The following is a 22,560-nucleotide window of genomic DNA, read 5'->3' as shown; positions in this document are numbered from 1 at the left end:
TCTTTTTTAGTTTTCAGCCAACAGCCAGAGAATCTTCTCATCTTGTTCAGATAAAAGACCTGCAATCATCGGGAATCTCTCCCACATGCAGGTGTTTATAGGAAATGATCAGGTCATTTCTCAATCTCATCCTAAGAAAAACAAGAGAGATAGATGATGCTTTTTGTGCCTAACACTATGAAGCACAGTATCTCTTCAGAAACTTCCCTCTGCATGAGGCTTTCTCACTTACAACCACCTTCCCAGAGCTAGAAGATAATTATTTTTTTATTTGATTTAACACAGAGTAAGTCAATTTGGGTTAATGATATTTTTCTGTAACAAAATGCTGTACAGAACACATTAAAATACCCTCCATAAGTGTGTTTTATCATAAAAATTAATAATAAACACATTTGACAAGACATATTCTCCATAAACCATCATTTGCATTAGTAGTAATGTCTTGTCTGAGTCACTGTTGACCACATTCTGTAGCACATTTCCATAATTTTATTAGGGACAGATGTCAATTTCACAAACTTCTATTTTCCTGAGTCATTCCATTTACCATGAGAAATATGGGCTCACCTTAGTTTTTCAATAAAAAACAAAGATTACTTTGGAAAGTGATTGCTTCATCTCGGCCCTACTTCTGGATCAAACAGAAAGTTTGTCTATATTATAATAAAACAGAAACATGACATCTTTCTTCACCTCAATAGTAACTTAATGAAAAATTCTGCTTTCTTTTGTACCATGATTGATGATTTTTAACATTTTTATCTACTCTTGCACCTAAATGATGGTTATAAGTTTTTTACGTCCCTTTAATACTTTCAGAAATGTAAATGGTTTTAACTTAACAAGGTCATGCCAGGAATTCTCAAACACTGCTCTTAAGAAAAATGTCTGTGTTCATACGTGACTGATTACTGAATTTTATCTTTTAAGCTTCCAAACTGCAGGAGAAATTGGTTAAACTATTGCAGAAGTTGTTCCTGTAAGATTCTGAGATGTTCCAGGCCCCTTTGTCTTTTGGAATGCAAAGTAATTGAGTCCCTCAAGAATAAAAGCCACTTGGCTGCAAAGCAGCATACTATCTCCTCACAGATACAGACTTATATACAGACTATTAAAAGTGAGCACTCGAAGAATTGCTCTTTTTATAGACACACAACAAACATATGTATCATCACACACCCTAATATGAAGAGATGGATAAAATTCCATTGCACAGAAAAAGCCCACCTCAAAAAGCATAATTCAGAATTTTTCTGGTATCTTCATAAAGTGATTCTCCTAATGGCGTATCATTGTACGTAGACACATGAAGATAGCACTTATCAACTAGTACAGCACTAAGTGAGTAATGATCCAAGACTTAGCCAGGAACAAATACAGTTGAGTTGTATTGTTTGAGTTGTAACTCAAACAATTTGAGTTTTCTTGCCTGCTACACAGGTATTGAGAACAGAGAGTGAAGCAGATGAAAACTAAAAAAAAATACTTAATATTTAAAGATATAGCAAGGTATTGTTGACTACCAGAGATAAATGTAGATATATGTAGGGAAAAAAAAGAGAGCAAAGATAGAGAACTGCAACATTCAGCTACATGTTTACTGTATGCTCCAAGGGCTCCATGAGCTCCAACCTGTCTCGGCAGCACTTCTTTTTGTGTTCACAAATACCAATGTCATGAATGCAGAAGGAGTCTCACAGATGCCACCAACTTCTCTATTCCTTATACTATACAAAGGGGCTGTTGGTGACACAGATCACAGTAAGCAGTAATTTTCATGCTTCCAAAGAGAACACATAATGAGATACAGGATCACACAGAGGCATTTGGAAGCTAATGATAAATAGCCCAAAGACCCTAAGATCAGAAAATGAGCACTTCGAATTCAGACAAATAATCATCTGAAAATGATCCCTTATTGACAAGAATTGGACATTATTACTGTGAAATGGTCTTACTAAGATCTCAGCATTTTTAAGGCAGCATGCAACTAAAAAGATACAAAACAGCAGCAACATGATTGTCCCTGAGTCCATATGGTGTCAAAATGCACACGTATGGGTGTAAAAAAGAAATTTAGTTGAAGGGAAAGGATACCCTATAATGCTCAGTCTTTTTTTTCACTGTAAAGGAAATGCCTCAAACACATCATGTTAATAGAACCAAAGTTCAGCTGGGACATTTGTTCTACCCTGTGTGTTCTTTCAGCAGCGCAGCAAAAACCACCAAGACAAATTTCTTAAGAGGAAATTTCCTTAGAGATTTGAAGACCTTTCTCAGTGAAACCTGCAGTTTATAAGGCAGGCAGGATATTAAGGTCACTGACAGCAATGCTTTAGTAACTGATGGGTTTGGAGCTCACGACTTGGAGCGGGAAGTCTGCAGGGACCAGATGCTTGTGCTGCTACAGAAGCTGCTCTGTAATAAATCTGCAGCCACAGACTTTGCAGTCATCTTTCCCATATGCATCCAAGCAGCGTGAAAGAACAGAGCCTGCTATGTATCAGTGCAAAATCGGAGGAGAAGTCTGAATTCTACCCAGAGGAAAATCTTTGCTGGCTGTATAAACTGTGATTCCACCAGAAAAGGAGCAAGGCTCCGTGTCACACATGAACAGCACACGTATCCACAAAGACATGAACTACTACAAAGCTGAGAGAGGAGAAAGTAAAGCACAGAATAACATTTATGATTTTCCCTCTCTGCACAGAAAGCAAAACCTCCTCAAAGCCAGTATAAGACAATTGCTGAGCTCTGCCATCACCAGCTGGCACCCAGGTGGCACAGGCCCCAACATGACACCCAATGCAGAGATTCAACACCATCATCATCTCTAGAGCACCCCATGGTATATGTAAAATGCTGATGGTGAGTGAACAGCTTGTGGGTGCTGTAAGAGACTGGGACAGCAACCAGCTCTGGAAGACCCACAGGGTCTCACTGTCTTTTCAGTTCGAGATCTGTAAGGGGGTGGGAATTAAAATTCCCAAGGAGGAGGTTTCATCTGATTTTTTAACTCCCTCATCCGTTTCCTCAGCATGGTCAGGCAGTTTAAGATAAGCCCCTAGAACAGCTCAAAGAACTCTACAGGGAGCAGAGATTATAAGAAAAATTCAAAGAAAAGCAAATGAATGAAAAAAAAAACCTGTACGGATTAAGAGCATGTCCAAACAATATCTTTTAGGATGGGTTTACAGGTTTAAGCATTTGTTAAAAAACCTTCCCCAGTTGGATAACACTACAGGATGGCTCAGCAGATATTATAGAATCTGTTAAGACTTATTAACAAAAAGGGCAGAGGCCAGTGAATCACGAACATTATCTATTGTCAATCCTCTTTCAGCACACAGGATTGTCACTTTCTGGGGGCTGTAGGTAGGGAACATGCTGGTTGATACTCAAGCAAAGAGCTTAGACAGTCTTTGTGCTGTAATAACAAGGACTGTTTCCTAACTGAATAACTGTAACAAATATCAGAGATACTAAGAATGTCAGCTTTGAAAATACATATAATAAACTCCTCCAACTTCTTACCCATTTGAGACCACAGATAGCTCTTTTTATTTTGTGGAGAAAGGCCACTCTGGGTTTTCAGACATATTCAGCGGCCACAATCAAGGTCAGTTTTTTCCAAAAAAAAACTACAATACTCACTAGGCACCTGACCAAGTTACTCAGACTTTTAGAAAGATTTGGCTCATTTGAATGTTGAATTCTTTTTCAGGCCTGGCCAAAAGTGTTACATTCGGAGGCCAAAGAGGCAAAGGTAAGAAAAGAGTGGATTGGCAAATCACAGGGCATTTTCCTGTAATAATCAGGTAATTTTGTAAGAAACTCGGAGGTGATATAGGGAGCTGAGCAGTAATTAACCCTGCATGCTTTAGGGTAATCTTTAATACATCACTGAATATCTTGGCACTAAGAACTGAATTTCAGCAGCAATGGTGTGCTCTGTTTTAATTGGAATAGAATCCAAGGTCATTTAGATTTAAATGCTCAGAAATCATGATTTGAAAATCATGTCTAAGTTGAGTTTGGCATGTTTTCTTATTAATAATAAATGAGCTGAACCAGTGAGTAAAATGGATAGATTTGGTGGTGTAGTAACAAAATTAAGTGGTTTTTTCAGCTGAGTAACATGAATAAGAGACATTATGAAAATTCCAAGAAATTGGCTGTAGAGTCCATTAAATTCTATTTTGTCAACACAGACAGAATCTGGCTAGGGGTTTGAAAATCAGGGGAAGATGAGAGGCATCACTATGCCTCTTTTAACGAATCAAGTGGTTCAACAGCAAAGGGGCTATTGGCTTGTCTAATGCACTGAAAAGTGTGGCACACTAGTCACATCCACTGATGACCCAAGGTAGTAGATCCCAGGTTGCCTAGGGGTTATACTTTTAGAGGTTTTATTGTTTCCAGTTTTGCTGTAATATCTGTACCAAGCAAAATTATTGCAGGGCCTTCTAATGGGGCAAAGGATAGCAGACCACAGGGAAATCTGTCATTAAAAATCAACTTTCTAGATAAAAGAAGAAAAAGAAACATCAGAAAGGATATGGCATACATCAAAGGATTTCTCAAGTCACAACAGTTTTTGGAGCAACAGCTTCTGGCACAAAGGTCACCCTTGGAAGAAGGAAATCGATCAGTGGATTATTTTATTTTGAGCTCCTTCTGGAGGTGGCTTTATTTTCAAACATCCATCCTTATGTAAAGACATTCAAGGAAATGAAGAATGAAAAGAGATCTGGAGAAGACCTTCCCCAGTATGTGGTCTCTGGAATAGACAGTCCCTTGTCTGCTCCATCCCTTTGGTGGCAGTGCTGCCTGACCCATCCACTCAGGTACTTATTCCCCCAGGAAATAAGCTTGTGAGCTGTTCCATATCCCTGGCATTTTCTCAAGCATGACAGGTTCACAGCTCATTCTGTATCAGTCCCAAGACAGTACATCCAAGATATACATCCAAGAGTCAGAGATAATTGTGGATAGTCTTTCCTGGCTCTGCAGAGTGCATACAGGAGGTAAATAATCCATGCTATCCATGAAGGGGAAACAGAAAGCCCCATCGGTGCACAGGCCCTGCTCACAGACCTCTGGGAAGGACAGGGAGACCTTGACCATCTCTCCTGCATCCCACTCTCCAAAGAACCGTGGATTCACACTGTACCTGGTCCTAGCTCAGCTCTGTGAGGTGAGGGACGACTTCTTGTTCACCTCGTCCCGATCTGCAAGGAACGACCAACAACCTCGCCTCTACAACGAAACAAAAATACTTGTCCAAACGATTTTTACCTTCCCTTTGCAGCAGGGAATTGTATGCAGCTGTTACAGCTAATTTTGTAGAAGTTCTCCTTAACCACGAGTCTTGGAAGCCTTCTACCCTGGTCTTTCATGAGGAAATCCAGCCAGCACTTACGGACACCTCTATGTGATGGGACATGGTAGGAATGGCAGTCTGATTCCTCTATGGCAGCCTGATTCCTCTACGTGTCTCAGGGTATCACTAATTATTGCTACGGCTCTTGAAGAACTTATTAACAGCAAACATGAATAAACTGCATTGTCCTTGTGTAAATTAACTTTTAATGAAGGTACAACCTGTGTCTATTTACCATAAACCCATCTCTCCTGTATGAAAGCTTAGAGAGCCAGCAGTGAATAGTTTTAATACTGTGTAATTCTCTCATGATTTCCATTTCAGTCAGTGCAATGTGAAATTGGCTCTCATTATCCCAATTGCCATTGATGTTCAGGTTGAAACTAAATAAGATGCCTTTTTTCTCTTTCAACCTATGGCTTTTCTGAAGGAAACTACTGTTAAAACATGATAGACATTTATTTAATTGCTTTCTGAGCAAATTCTAAGCCATACAACAGCACAGAGGTCAAGAAGAGAAAATCTTTGGGTTTTACTGACATTTCAGAGCATCATCATTAGATAAGACCTTGAAACACCTGCATGTTAGTTAATGGTTGTTTGCTTTCATGGATAATGACCTATTTCTTACAGAAGAGCTAATACCTATAAATTTCTCATTTGCTGCCTGGAGATTTTAATAAAAACTAAGAGATTGGAATTCAGCATGTTTCATATATCAAATTACTACTGTAAAGATTTTATTCAGCTGCTTGTAAATGGTCATATACAGAGCCTCTTTTATACCTCTCACAAAAAGAACCCCCAAAAAACAGGTTCTGATGGATGAGAGATATTGTTTAGAGTTTAAAGGCTTCTCAGGTTTGTCATGTTTTTAGCCCTGCTCATTATTAGATGAATGACTCTGAAATCTGTATCGTTAAACATTAAAAAAAAAAATAAAATAAATTCCGTCTTATTTGAGCCATTGTTACACCAGGAGATGAGTCCATGTGCATGTATTACATATATCATCCCAGTTGTCAAGAGTAGGGCTCTCATGATAAGTGATTTAAGATTATGGATCAGAGGCCACTTGCTTTCCCTTAAGTTATAATAATAAATATGCTAATGCTTTTAGTGTCATTGTTAATTCCTTGTTTGTGAACACTCAGAGACAGGCTGAGGTGCTGTGCTTTGAAAGAAGGATCTGAAGATGAGCTATTCCCAAGGAGATTGGGGAATCCAAAATTCTGAGCTTAAAGCACCGTCAATTCAGTGTGGGAGATGAAGTCCTCTCCCACATACAAGGAAAACAGACTGGGGCTTTAAGGCAAAGTTCTGTTTTGGACATCTTGCTACACAAGCAGCAAGGGCTACATTTTCATTTTACCTTCTCCATGCTGACTTCCACTTTGCCTTGAGTTCCCACGTTAGGACTCATCAGTTTTAGCCAAGAGTTTGTCTGGGACTACACACTGAGTGTGTCATTCAAGCATAAATATTTGAGATCTGAGGCAACAAAACACATGTGAAGCGGTAGTAATTCCAATCAAGCTACTAACCTATGTTTTAATTTCAAGTATATGTATTTGAAATCTTTAGTTATCAAAGAAACACATGCACATGTGTTTACTTTTACTCCATCAATACTAGGATGGTTCAACACCATAGGAACCTACTCTAACACTCATTCTTCCTTCTTGTGCTTTGAATTTAGGTTTCAAAACAAAGCTATTTCAACATCCTGACTGAATGAATGAAATGTATTATAAATTTGTGGCAAATGATGTTGCAAAACACATTCCAAAGTGACAATGTAGATATATTTGGAACAATTTAGGATGTAATCATGTATGTTAGGTTGAAAAACACCCTTGGATGATGGAAACTGTCTGAGCTGTCTGATGGAAAATGAAAAGCTGAAATTCCTCACTAATTATCATGTGTCATGAGCACACATGTTTTGCAAGATAATAAGAAGCTTAATGAGAAGTTCATAAAAATTAGGGAGAATGGGAAATTGTGTGAGGCAAATATATCCAGACAACAGACTGGTCAGAATGTCACTACTGGAGTTTTGAAAACCAGACTGGTAGAAACCCCTGAGGGCAGGTCCAGGCTGTCAGACAAAGTAGTGCAGAAAAACAATTCAAAACCTGGGACAATAACCCCCACTTCCAACCTATGTTGGAGCACTATCTGGATTTAGCAGCTCAGCTGCAGGTGCTGTGTAATCCCATTAGCCCCACTAATTATCTACAGTAATAAATCTGAACTGACACTGGGTACCTTGAAGGTCCCTGTAGTGTATTCACAGCCACTTGCCTGCTCTAGGTTTGGTACAGACAGATTCAATTTAAATGCAGAGGATCTTATGGCAGGGCTTGAAGGTGTAATGAAGGAACTAAGGCAAGAGAAACAATCCACCCTAGATGACTAATCTCTGGGACTGTACCACTGTTTCTATGATTTTTCAGCTGGGATTCACAACATTTCCTCATTTGTTTTGGTGAAGCACATCATAACACCTTCCTGAGTGGAGATACAGGTAGGAAGACTGGCTACGTCACAGCTTTCCAACCTTTTGCTAAAGTTAAAGCTTTCTCCTGCAGCAGGAAGCAAACTGCCTGATCCCTACACTCCTTACAGACCCTGGGATGTTCTGTGCAGGCACTACAGGCCACAGGTGCTTTTGGTTTTGTAGACTTGCAGGCTGTACGGGACACAAAACATCAAAATTTTCAAACCAGTGCTCAGGTTCTTACATTTATCTTGTCTCTGCTCTTCTGTAACATGGGCTTTTCTGGGAAGCTCAATTAGCTGCAACTACTGATGTCCAGATGTAGAGGTTCCTGAAATCCTTCCACTGTGTAAAATAGGTTTTGGATCCAGGCCTATGTTTAGGCAAGTCTTCACCAAGGAAAAACTGTTAAAATCCTAAGTCACAGATTTTACAGGCATATTAATTATCTAGCTAAGCAGCCACTCCATCTTACAGACCAGAGAACACTGCTTACCACGAATCGAAAATTAGGGCTCTAACTGCATTTTTATAATCTATAAAACCGGACATGCGGAAACTATAGAAGGAAATTTCAGTAATTAAAGCATAGGTTCTCCTAATTAACTGCAAAGCATCATTAAAATCTAATGAAACTGTAGTGGGGTAACACAGGACTCTGGCTTAACTGCAAGGAGATAAATGCAAATGAAAGTTGAATTTTCATGAGGTTTGACGTTTACACAATAGGATTGAATGCATTTACAGTATTTGCAATATGAAAGCTCACTCAACACTGTATGAATCAGGACTGGGAAGTTAGAGTATTAGTGTATAAGAAGTTAACATACTAAAGAACGTGGAATACTGAAGCACAAGAATCAAAGAAATAAAAATCTTTGTAACTTAAAGCAGTTGTATTTATGACGGTAAACTGCATTTCACAGCAGATGATTAATAACAGAACTGCTGCTGCATCAGCATGATGTAAGACTAAATTTTTTAGTGTAGACACTTCATCTTGGCCTCCCTGAACAATCTGCATCACATCCCATATTGCCCAATAGATTCAACTGAGGAAAGAACTTCAAAGCTGTATAAGCACTAGATATTTCAAGATATTAATCTGTCATGATGCTTCCTTACACTCCCTTGGAAACTTTTTAGTTCTTGGGAGGGAAATCATGGTTACTGAAACTTGACTGCCTAATTTAAGCTGATGTGTGTCAGGTCCACAGAAGCCACAGGAGCATCGCTGATCTCCACGGACCAAAAATCTAGACCTAAAGCTGTTCTATCTTACCTACATTCAAGGCACTGCAGGTGGAACCCCTCCCATTTGACTTCCGCTCTCTGAAATATTCAAGGCCAGGCAGATTGACTGCACATATCATGAAGAAAGAGAGGCCTTGAGAACAAGTCATGAGGTCTGTCCTGGCAAACCATAAACCACTCTCAGAAGATGACCTTCTCCTTTAATCAGCTTTTGAAGAAACCTAAATGACCAGTCCTTTCTGAGGGCTGAAGTCCTGTAGGACTTCTACCCTGCATGGATGCCAACAGTATCACGTTTTCTGTATCTCCCTATGAAAGGCCTGAAGTGCTAGCCCAGAGATTCTAGCTCAAGGAGATCAATCTCTACTGCCATTAAATCCTACACTAATTATGCTGATGGATATGTCAATGTCCTGGGCATCAGCAAAAGGTCCAAGCCAATCAAATTCATTTAATTGCAATGCACAGATGCCAGCACTTCTCAGGATAATACCAGTGTAGTTTAGACACCAAATCATGTTCTCAGACTAATTTGAAGACTAATTTCCCATTGATTTCAATAGTTAAGTACATTGACATTGTTTAATAATTAGGCAAACTAATACTGGAAAGCAGCAAACATTTACCATAATGAAAAATAAAGGCATATTTTCAAAACAGTCCATTTTTAAAACAACCAGCTTTTGTTCCAAACACAAACATAATAAAGTAGTAGCATGCAGTTAAGGATTTGTTAGTAAGTTATATGCTGTTATACAGTTCTCTTTCTAAGAAAGCACACAATGGACATAGACTCCTGCTATCTAAATTGTTACCTCAGGTACTCATACCTTTTCTGTGTCAATTCCTTTAGACATGGACCAAGTTGAGACAATATAATCCATGACTCTTTCACTAAGGCCTTTTGGGACTTGATATAATTTTAGGAAATCCCTCACATTGTTCAGCATCTCATGGTATCGGTTGGTGTTGGCATACATTTGCTGGAAAATGGTGGTGACGTTTCCAAAAATAGTTGCATAAAGAAGAGCTGAAAAAAAAAAAAAACAAAAAGTAATTGAAAATTAAAATGTATGCTCTAGCCAATGCTAATCATAATTCAAGGATAATGTCAGAAAATTTTATGTTTGGTTACAAATTACTGCAAATACATAGATGTCAACTGAAAATTTCTATTTATGCACACATTCTCACACACATACATGTACAGAGTTATTTAATGAATTTACCCATACAGCTCATACAGCCACCCAGTGTGCATTCATTTACAAATACAGTCCTATCATACAGATAATGTCCACACATGGAGTTATTTAAAAAAGTGCAGTTTAACTCTATACTAATCCAAACTAATTTTCAAATGTAGCTTTAGCTTGACAGTAAACTTTGAAGGCACTATCGAAGTAATCATGTTGATCTCCTTTAAGATTGGCTCAGCTACCACATGCTATGAGTAGAGAACAGCCTCAGTCCCGAAGATGGAATGAAATGGAGAAGAAAGGAACCCATGAAGCCTGGCAAGGAGATAATGATACAAATGGATCCCGTGTCAAAGGCCAAGAAGTTCACAAGAAAGATTCAGAGTGGCATTTCACAGTCTAATATCCCAGCCAGCCCCAGCAGATGACTTGGCTGTGTGATGCCAGCTCCAGATGCCAGTCACTAATGATTCCAAAGAGAGAAAAACTGGACCAGTGAACAATAGAAAGTCCCAATGCTGAAGGCTAGGCAGGAGGAGGACATGGTAGACTAGGATGTGCTACCTGAAACCCACTCCTAGAGTTACCTTCTCTTCTGGTTTGATTCTTCTCTTTCCAAACATGCCAATGTTTCTGCAAGTCTCAGTCAGTAGAGTTTTGCAGCACCAAAAAAAATCACAGGCCGTATTTGAGAAGATCACATGTTTAAAGGAAGCCTTTCCAACTGAAAAGTCACCAACTTCAGTATACTATTACAAATGTGATACAGTGAGCACTAATGGATGGAGAGCAGTTAAATTCTAAAGCCTAAATTTGGCAAAGTGTTTAAGCCAAAACTTAAATGCACACCTTTACTAGTGCTGTCTTGAATAATGGTGGACCGAAAGATGCTCCTAAAGTCAAGCAAGTTTTAGGTGCCTTATTGAGTCCCAACAAAATTACTCTTGCAAGCAAGCCCAAGATTACATTCTTACATCAGACATTATGGATTATGCTGAAAAGAGAAATATTCTGATATAATACCAATGTGCTGTACTACCTCTACTCTTGACATTATCAAATACACAGAAATGTGCCTGTCATTTTTAATAATCTTTGCTCAGAGGTACTTTATCAGCTATGCATTTCCATATTGTCATTTTCTGAAAAACAACTGCAGCCTACAAGTGGCAAGAAATAACCCAGTGTGAAAGGAAAAAATGCCTTTTATGGCTCAGTGCATAATGTCTTCCCTCTACCCAATCCATTTTTACCTCATTCCTGAAAACTCACTTTGTTTCACAGTAATTTACTGTTGTTCATCACTCCTATTTGAGAGGTGGCATTTTCAAAGAAACACGGTGCTTTCCTAAAACCTGCCTAATAGAAAAATTGAACTTCCACTTCACACAGTGCTTTTTACATGTCCAGGTAAAAATCAGACGCTGAAGTTCATCACAAATACAAGATCGTATGAAACAAGGTCACACAACGTATAGCAAAAATGAACATGAGGTTTCAGTTTTAGAAAACACAGCAGATTAATATATGTGATGTTCAGAAATAAAGCTTGTTGTGAGGGTAGGTTTTTTCCTTGTTTTACTGATTGCTGTGAACTACTGAAAGGTTTTCTCTCTCTCTGTATCCATTCAGATATATATCAACACTCAGAGTACAAGCATATGGATTATAAAAAAGCCTAGATGGATGAATGCCACCTGACTTTTTTTTTTCTTCAGCTTTCTCTGTTCTTTTGGACTTTTGCAGTAGGACAAACTTGATGAAGTGTCACTTCTCCTAAGTGCAACATCCCTCATCCTTCTGAAGAACAGCTGCTGATTTATCATGCACTCATCTCATCAGGTATGTGAGGGCGCAATATCTCACCTTGTCTCTGATGTTAGATGCTTCTGCAAATGGCTATGACTATAAATCTATAGAGAAGCCCTAATTGCCCCCAAAATGCTGTCTTTCTGCTTGAGTAGAATTTATGCAAGCCTGCAATGACAGCTAGACTGCATATACATATATAATGCCTGCAACCCAACTGGCCATGAAAACCTACACAGAGGAAACAGGCTGATTGAAAATATGATAACAGTGCCATGTAAGGCTGGGAAAAAGAGATTGAACTCTGACACCTGCCAGGTTGGAAACAGCTAAGAATGCTGTGGTGAAAACAGCTTGTCTGAAGCAACTGGTGCCTAAATCCTCCTCCTGGCAGAGACGATTTGTAGAAAATATACAGCCAGAAGAGAAATTTCAGTTCTATGCCTCGTAATACAGGGTCCTGGAAAGTTGTACTAGAAAAAATGCACATTTCTTCAAGAAATTAAGGATAGAATAAATCACTGGATCAAGCCTGCAAAATCCCTGTAAGCATTACCCAGCAGTACCTCATCAAGCTAGAACCCACAAGCCCACAGGCTGTAGGGTCTGCACAGACAAACCCAGCATTATCCCTCTGTTGGGAACCAAAGCCTTCCTTTGCCTTCTATTGGATGTGGTAAAGACACATGGTTGAGTCCATCCAAATCCTTCACTTCTCTCAGAGGTTACTCTATGTGGGGCCTCTGGAAAACATTTAAAGGGAACCTTCTTAGATCTTCACAGCTTTGAAGCTGCGCCTCAAAGACTCTCTTCACTCGTGGTGCTTCCCTATGCCCATGCTGGTAGCAGCTGAGGATGGTTTGCAGGTTTTTGGGGAAGAGAAGATTTTTCATAATTTGGCATGGAAAATCCACCTTTCTCTGTAAATCTGCTCCCCATCCCTGTTCTCTATATGATAACTAGAAAAGAAGGTCATTTATAGAAAACTAGTACTTATTGTTATGCATGTCTTGGTATGCAACAAAACAAGTTGGTGCTGATAAGGAAATAATAAATATATCAAAAAAGTATTTTATATTGCATTTTTTACACCTCTTTTAACACTCCTCGACAGCAAAAAGGTCTTCTGCTTGGGAGGGTCTAGTGAGAAGAGGTTAGTCTGCCTTAAAAATACAAGTTACCTACTTCTGCTCTTTCCCAGTCAGCTTTAGGCTGGGATAAGTGCATTGGCTGCAAATATGACAGAGATGGGACAGAACAGGACAGTGATCTGGATCAGCTCCTTAGTTGGCAGAGATGACTCTGCTCAGGGAGCACGTTGGATTCCCTATGGACAGATACACGGGCATTTAATCCTGCTGTTACCTTCAAAGGTTTAAGGCTCTCCATCAATGACTCTTACTGCCCATAATTAGCAAGTGAAGATTTCTCAGAGGATCCCTATTTAATGTCGAAGCGACAAGCGTAAGTCTTGCACCTCACCTTAAAACAACAAAGGCAGAGAAGTGCTACCAAAGGCATTTCGCTTTCGCTGTATTTTAATTATTTTTGGCAGGCGGAATTGGCAGCAAAGATCACTTGCAAAAGGTTCTGAAAGAAAATAAAATACTGTGCCTGTCTTGACAGCAAAAGCATTTAAATAATCTCTAAAGAAATCTCTAAAGGTATTCATACACTTTAATAGTTTTATTGTAGTCTCTCAGTTTACAATAAACAGGAGAGATGAGGTTGAAGGTGAAATTACCCAATTTCATGAAACGACTACTTAGGTCAAACTGCATTTATTTACCTTCTCTTTAATGACCTGCATTTCTCTGAACATTTCCTATTATGTTCCTACTGTCATGCAATGCTCATTTACTTAATTGTTCTATGTGTGTAAATCTGAAACAGTCTTCACTAGATTTTATAGAGATCAATTTGATGTAATGATGCAGAAATATTTTTTTCTCGGTCCTAAAGGTGAGGTAAATGGTCCAACTGTTATTTTAGTTTCTATTTTTACTCTTCAGTGTGGAAAATCTCTCCAAAATTACATGCAAGGACATAAGTACTATATATTTTTACATATAAAATGTGTGTTACTATATTTGTACTAACATAAAACATTTCTGAATGATTTAGCAATAGTGTTACATAAATCTTTTAGCCTATTTAAAAATACGGAACTTTCTGAAAAAAAATGACTCAGAGTTACCTAAATCATTCCAAAGCATCTCAAATCTCTTATTATCCTGACTGTATGCTAAATATGTCCAGATAGGAACATCTGCCTCAAGGAATTGAAGGCTTGATTGAGAGACCTAATTTTCCTTATGGCTTGCTCTATGCTACACTACTATTAATCCAAGCATATACAATGTTCCTCTAAACTTCAATTGTAAGGCAGAATATTAGTGAGGGTGTATCAGTCTCTTCTCACAAGTAGCAACCAATACTTGATACAGGACAAGTGGAAATGGCCTCAAATTGTGCCAGGGGAGGTTTAAATTGGACATTAGGAAAAAAATTTTTTTCAATGAAGGAGTTGTCAAGCCCTGGAACAGGCTGCCCAGGACAGTGGTGGAGTCACCATCCCTAGAGGGATCTAAAAGACATGTAGATGTGGCACTTGGAGACATGGTTTAGCGTGGGTTTGGCAGAGTTGGGTTAATGGTTGGACTCATTCACCTTAAAGGTCTTTTCCAAATTAAATGATTCTATGAGGACTTCATCCTGGAAAAATAGATATTTTCATTTTTGCATGTTGAAGCTAGCCATAGGTTCTTCTTCAGTTAATTTCTGGATTTAGTTATTCCCGTAGGATTTTTAGATTAATATTATTAAAGTTCTGTCATCCAGGAGAGATATTAAAGTTCTGTCATCCAGGAGAGATTCGATACAAACTCCAGTAATATAATAAGAGAGAAACCCAGTGCCCAAATGCCTGATTTATTATTTAAAAAGCTGAGCAGTTTTCTGTTATTTCTTTCCACCTCACCTTAACACATCTGACCAGATTGCAAAACGTTCTGCAGTCACAATTCTGTGCAACACCAGTCAGCGCAGTGCAGTGCCCGTCTCCCGAGATGAACAGCCTCACTGCGATGATGCAGCAGCAGCAAGCTGCCACTTTCTCAACAGAAACAGCTTCCTTCAAATCCACCAGCATGTTTCAACAAAGTGTATTACTTGGAACAAAGCAATTCCTCTAAGGCCCCTCCCTCATCACTGTTTTATGGCACTTCCTTGATGCCAGCCTCAGCCTCCAGCCTCCGCCCCGCAGCGCCTGTGTGCCAGCTGTGCAAGTGAAAGCACCAATACAATCCCACGATTTTACAGGTCTTCAGAAGGCCAGCCTGGATTCTGAGTCCTTGGCCCCAACAAATATCTTACTGTTAAAATACCCTCCTCCATCCCAGCAATGCTGACAACAGTTTTACACTAGTGTCCTAAAATACAATTACTCCTCATTTACAGAGAGGATATACCAACATCAGAGTACACCAGCTTTCAAATTTTACTTCCAAAAGCATTCAGAGCATAAAAAGAAACTTTCCTCCAGTTACTCCTGCAGCCATATTATTACCCCATGCCACACCATCCAATATATTTATCCTTCTATATGCCCCAACAATGCATTTTTACACCCACTTTGCAGAGGAGAAGCTAATTGGAAAAGCAAAGAACTTCAGCTCTGAACTTCTCAACAAAACCGTCTGACTGCTGAAATCAGGGGGGGAAGTTGCACACAGTTGTCTGAGCAAATTCCCATCATGTCCAGTCTGATTCCATCACCATCCTGGCCTATAGGCTTGACATACAGTGTCTGCATCCAGATGTGTGTCCTGTATTGCCTCCAAAGGGAGGTGGGGACCACCCCTACATTCCTACCTCCCACACTGCAGCCATGTAAGATGCACAGTTCCTCCATGGATACAGCCGACACCCATTTTCCTGACCCAACACCTTCCCGATACTATAGAAATGCAAACTCTAAATTAAGAGGATAATGATAATAAAAGATAGGTCTGACATTTGTTTGACAAGAACAAAATAATTATGCAAATAAGATGATTACCAGTAGTAAACTGTAGGAACACACAGTCACTGTTCTTCCCTTTATAGGGGACACTGCACAGAAGAGTAGAACAGCTGCTTTGGAGGCAGTTAAGACATTTGGCATACTTTATGCATAAATTCTTATTAAAATGAGGGTTTTCAACTGCACTTGTACAGTCACTAATTTTTAAATGGTGAAACTGGGAGCTTTTCTTTTTCATGAGCGTACTTAGCTAATAGAAAATACTTACTTTTGAGCTCCAATGCCTTGCCACTGTGCAGGTATGATGAGCTGACTAGCTGTATTTTTGCACAGAGTTGCAATCCAACACTGGTTGAAATGGTATTGCAAAACATGGCCTTAAATCAAGGCTACCATTGCCCACAGCTATCAATCTGTTTGGCTTCTAGTCCTGTAGCAGTGATGGACAAGAGTTGAAGTTGGCTGAGGTTATTCAGCAGCATAGACAACAAAATTACTTATTTCAACAACCTGAGGATGAGGGGCCAAGGGCTCCTGGGTCTGATGCTAAGCAGCTTCAAATCAAAGTTCACACACACTGTCCTCAACATCCCCTTCCACAGCCACCTCACATTATTAGATTACTTTGTTCCTTTTCCTGAGAAACAGTGCTAGCCACCAGAAATACAGCCCTGCACAGGTTCAGGAGGTTCCTGTTGGAATTTGCATTTAATTTTCTTCTTTTTCATTCCACTGGAAAGCTTTACATGTCTTGGGACTGCTAGGGTCTGCTTCTTCCTCATCACATTAGTCTAGAGTGCTAAGAATCATATGGGAAGGCACAGCCTGAAAAATGGTGCAAATTACACCACAACAGGCAGCAAGACAAATAGCAGTAACCTGTGTTAACTGAGTGGTAAAAACATCACTTTGCTGAAAAATCCATATCTTGCAGTGTAGAGGTCCTAATTCTGGAAACTCTTTCCCTAAGAGCTCTGAAGTAAGAGGCTGATTAGGGCTTCTTTTACATATTTCATACTCAGTGGAAGTTGGTTCTTGTGGGTCACAGTTTTTGGTGGTGACAGTTGGGGGTGGAATATTTAGGTTTCCTTTTATAAGAACAGTATGACACAAACACAGAAAAGAATTGACCAGTGAAATGAGCGAAACCATTTCTTATACCAGTGCTTCATCATTCCTGTTTCTTCAGGAACCCATCACTCCCTTGCCAAATGGCACGTCCAACATTTCACACACTGCACAAAGTCCTATTAATTAAAACACAACCACTTCCCTAAAGGAATTACAGTGGGTGCAAAGGAAAAGTAGAGAGGCAGAAGTTGACCAAAATTCATGAGAATTATGTTCACCATGAATGCCAGCCACGCCTCTAGCACACTTTGTTCCACTGTTCCTTATCATCCTCTCCATTTTAGTACACTTTGCTCAATTGTTCCTTATCATTTTTTCCATTTTGAATATTATCTTTAACACTGCCTCATTTCCATGCAAATCTCTCCAGTATTTCAGAAAAAGCTGAATTGTGTCTGTCAAACAGTCATCCACCTATCACACAAATCTTCCCTTTCTCCATCAAAGAAATATTCCCAGAGTGTTGCCCTTACCCTTATTACTGTCCAGAGCTAAGAGCTGGGATCAAAACCATCCCATGTGCCTTCCTTACTGTGCCTCACGGTGTCAAAACTGTCACCAATAACAAGCACAGGATACAAAGGATCTCCAGCACTACTGAATGAAGTACAGGAACCAAAGGGATCATCTCCAGAAGAAAAGTTCTCTGAGCAAAGTTGGCAGCTGCCAGTGTCACTGTGTGAAACAACCTGACAGCTTGTTGCTGGATTTTATTTTTTGCCTTTAATACTTTTAAAGGAATTTTTTTTAGTGGGACATCGAGTTCTTGTCACATTAAGATGAACCCAAGACAGCAATACTGCTGGAGGCAGGATGCCAGTACATCACTTGCACACTGAGGAACACCACCTAAATTGCCTGTCTTGTTAAAATATAATGGGAAATTTGTAAACACACCCTCAGAATACTAGACTGTACTAAAAGATGTTTCTAGCTCCCTGCTCCTAGGTTCTTTTTTCTGTGTATGCCTGTGCAAAAGTTTGTGCTGTATAAATCTACGTGTTGGTGTGGTTTAAATGCTCACAAATATGCACATATATATACATACACATGTACATACACACAGTTACATCTGTATGTCAGTGCAAAGGTGAACATACAATATCAGTGGGCTTAGACTTTCTGCTGATAATTTTCCTTTCAGTCTTCTAATTTGCTCATTCTTTCTACTTCTTTAAAATCTAACTTTGTTTGTTCCTTTAATTAAACGTTCAGCTTTATCTCGGCACAAATTATAAGAATGGATTTGGGACAATAGAGCAAATGATTCCAGCTATAAAACACAAGCCATGCATAGCCCTGAGAGATGTGGTAAACACACCTGTTACCATAACAGTGCATATTTGCATCTGTCTTAAAATATTAATGAGACAGAGAACAGGTAAAGCAATGTTGCTTTTATTCAGTAGAACTCAGCCTGAACTCTGTGTGAGGATAGATTTTTGTGAGTAATTACAGAGTATTCTTAGGAACAAAATAAAGTACTTAACTGTTAATATTAAAAGCCTCGAATTTGGAGATGATGTTTCCATCCTATTATTTTCAGAATAACTCTGCTTCATAAAATGATGTTTCCATCCTATTATTTTCAGAATAACTCTGCTTCATAAAATGACCACAAAACTGCTTCACTGAATGATAATGTTTCTTACTTACCTAAGTCATCTATAGAAGCATTTTCCCTCTAATTCTGCATCCTGCAAATTCAGCATCTCTAGACAGAGCTTAGCAAACTTTTGTATCCAAAATTTTCCATGTGATGCTGACAAAGAGTATCTCCCAATTTAAATTCCCCTTCCCTGACATGTTTGTACTAAAACCAAGGGGGAGGGGGGGGGAAAGAGTTCCAAAAAAGTTGAAACAATTCACCTCCAGGTTTTATAAAACTAAAATAATCCATTTTATAAAACTAAAATAATCCATAGCAAAACATTTTCCCTCCAGACGTTTGATTTTAAACATTAGAAACCTGAAAAATGAAAGAAAATCACATTTTTATGCAAAAAAAAAAAGTCTTAAAAGCCTAAGAAAATGTGGAACATTCATTATCTTCACACATATACTCAAATCTATATTATAATGAAATATTTTCCACAAAACCAAGCCATGAGTTCCTAGCACACTGCCAGCAATAAGGGCCAATCTGAACTCCTTTTCGCCCAAATTATTAGCACCAGATTTCCATTTTATCAGTACATTTGTGCACATGCCTGGTGTGAAGCCTGCTCCCCACTCCCACTCATGGCCACACTTGGGCAGAGCTCAGGGCTGGACCTCAGCACCTCTCATCTCTTGCTGGAAAAATGCAGGGTTTGTCTAAAAAATGTCACACTAACATTTTCAGACTTTCAAGGTGAATTAGCTTTACTCTACTTTGATTATCCACTTTGGGAACCTGTCCTTCATCGCAGTATTGATTTAGCTGTGGCAGATGCTGAGCTGTCACAGAGCCTGACAGCTTCTTCAGAGCATCCTCGGTGGTTGTCTCGTAAAACAGTCAATAGCAAAGTGAAACCTAACTGTGCAAACAAGCACGTTTCCCACTTTTATACTCTATTAAATCATGTGTCCTACTCTGTACTGCATCCTTCTGGAAAGGGGGGAAAAAAACTGGCCTCTCAGTTTGGCATTCAGCATTACCAATTAACCTTTTATGTATTAAAACCACACTCACCTCCCAGCCTGACACATTGGTGTCACTCATTGCCACTATGAAGCCACTTCTTACCAGTGGAGAAGAGTCTTTGGGGAAGATGCTTGTGTGAACATGCTTAGGAGAGGGTTTCATTGCCTACACAGTGTTGATTTGAATTTTGGTATATTTGGGTAGTTTTTATGGCACTTCAGAGAACATCTACGGTCCTAGGAAGACACCTTGCGTGTTCACCTCTGCAAGTGCCACAAACCATCCTGATGAACAGCAATGGCATGGTAAAATGGCAGGAAACACCCCAAAAATATGTTTGCATTGTCTATTAAAGGATTGCAAAGCCAGACAGTTACATTATTATATTTAAATATAGAACTGGACATCAGCACTCCAAAGGCTACAAACAGATTTGTTTTCTGATTAAATGAGCTGTCTAAATACTATATCACACACATTACCTCCACCTCTTTTCACCAGTCCCACAACTCTCCACCATTTCCTTTTTCATAATATCAAAATTAAAGAACATTCCTGGAAACATTACCAGCCATTGATGTTGTCCTGGCACAGGGGGTTAGAGAATATTTAAGAGAACAACAAAAGATTGCATATACTGTCAAACTAAAACAAACAAAAAAACCCTGGCTTTTCCTTCTGGCCTCAGTACATGTATTGCTGAACTCTCCATGACTATGTGAGACTGCAAAAGTATCTTTATTTCCTGGCAGCAGCTCCTGAAGCTCTCCTCCTCCCTGTCCAACTCCTTCTGATCAGCACTTGTTTCTATCTGATTACCTCTCTGTTTTCTTGCTCACTATTCCAGGAAGGAGATGCTGGAATTAGATTTGCTGCATTTCCATTCCTACATTAACACTAATTTCACTGAAGTCAATGAAATTACATTGACGTCTGGAGAGTATCTGAGGAGAATAATTGAGTGTATTTTATCACTTTCCTTAGGCTTTTTCTATTTTTTTTTTTTTTGGTGGTTGTTTCGTAGCATTTTTAAATGTCCTGTTTCACTACAATCCCTTTATTCTGCTCTTGGATGCTCCAATGAAGTTACTCTCTTTGGGACAATGGTGTTCTTGCTGTAAAGCTCCAGACACCATCTGGAAGATGCCCAGGATCCATACGGCCACAGAGATGTGTACAGTGATAAGTGTGACATGCAGCATCACACTAATTGCCCACCCAGCCAAAATCCAGCCTCTGACTGCAGCACCTTCCTGATATTTAGGATAAGAGCTCAAGGAAGAGGGTGCACAGTGCACCCCTGCCCTGGGATACTCCTTTCAGATTTCCATGAACCCAGAGCCCAGGGAAGTTCTAAACTGCCCACTGCATCCACACCATGGTACGTATCAGCCACCATCTCCACCAACAATATCTAACACCTTTCCACAAACCCATTTCTGTTTTTGTTTCCTCACCAAAACAGTATGTGCCAAAGGATTCCGTCGTTCTATTCTGCAAGGCTGGCTGCCCAAGCCTTTATATTGGCCACCCCCAGCTCCCCTTTCCAGAAAGTGAGTGATTGCTCCTCTCCACCTCCTTTGCACCACTCTTGATTTTTCTAAGCCATCCCCCACAGGGTTTTCTCAGTCATCATTCCATGCCTCGTTCTTGTCACCTTTTAGACACCCTTTTTAATCTTACAACCTCTTGTTGCAGACCAGCGCAGCGTGGTGCAACAACATTAATTTCAATTACCTGCCCAAGAATCCTATTTGCCTTTTATTTACTGGTACTGAATATTACACTGATATTTTCAAGGAACTATCAGCAGTAACAGTCAGATGTCAGGAAATAAAGACACTTTTCCAGTCTCGGGGGTAACTGTGAATTTAGAAACCACCATTGTATAGGTATAGATAGCTAATTTTTGCCTACGTGTATTCATTTGCATGTACTGACACTGAATTTCATCATTCCTTTTCACAATCACTTTTGTGGTGGGGTTGCTATATCGAGCCAGAAACCCTAATTTCAGGATTCAGCAGAAAGATGAGCTGCAGCACAAAGGATTTTTTCCCTAAGCTTCTCCTAAGCTAAGTTTTCTCCTAAGGTGCACTTAGATACAACTATGAGGTAAAAAGAAGTCTGTGTAAAACTAAATTGCTTCTTAAATTTTTTAGGTTTATGCTAGCATCACAGCTTAGGTCCCGAAAATTGGGAAGATTTTATCATCTTTCTACTACAAGTGGGACTGACTATTTCCCAGAGCAGGACAAAGCTGTTCTTGGATGTTATCCAGGAGTGACTAAGCCAACTCTAAAAGTCCAGTGAAAATAAACGAGAGATTTGACAGAATAAAGTTATCAAGATGTGACACAACAGTTATAACAGTTATGGGATGTCTCTTGAACATTAACTCTTTAGCAGCAAATGAATGTCTAAAATACACATTCAACCCTCCAGCCTGGCAGCCCCAGTGTCACCATCACGTGTCATTAACATATCAGCAAGATCAGCTACAAAAGCAAGAGGTTAATTTAAGTGACCTTGATGCCTTTGATGTATTTGGTCATATTCTGACAGCTGAGGGAATGACTGCAGGGTCTCTCCTCCCACTTTTTTTACCAATACATGAAGCATCCTCAC

The 22,560-nt window shown here is 39.4% G+C and overlaps 1 protein-coding gene across 1 annotated transcript in view; it reads right to left on the bottom strand.

Annotated features, from left to right (window-relative positions):
* Window positions 1-22,560, bottom strand: part of KCNH5 (potassium voltage-gated channel subfamily H member 5) — a 154,080-nt gene that overhangs the window by 43,099 nt on the left and 88,421 nt on the right. Inside the window, exon 9 of the mRNA XM_029964152.1 lies at window positions 9,974-10,173. Coding sequence (XP_029820012.1) covers window positions 9,974-10,173 — 200 coding nt within the window. The remainder of the gene's footprint in view (window positions 1-9,973; window positions 10,174-22,560) is intronic.

Source organism: Manacus vitellinus, unplaced genomic scaffold (assembly GCF_001715985.3).
Source record: "Manacus vitellinus isolate BGI_N305 unplaced genomic scaffold, ASM171598v3 scaffold_6_pilon, whole genome shotgun sequence".
In the NCBI taxonomy this organism is placed as follows: Eukaryota; Metazoa; Chordata; class Aves; order Passeriformes; family Pipridae; genus Manacus; species Manacus vitellinus.
The sequence above is the reverse complement of the archived record's forward strand: the minus strand, read 5'-3'. Positions and strand labels throughout refer to the sequence as shown.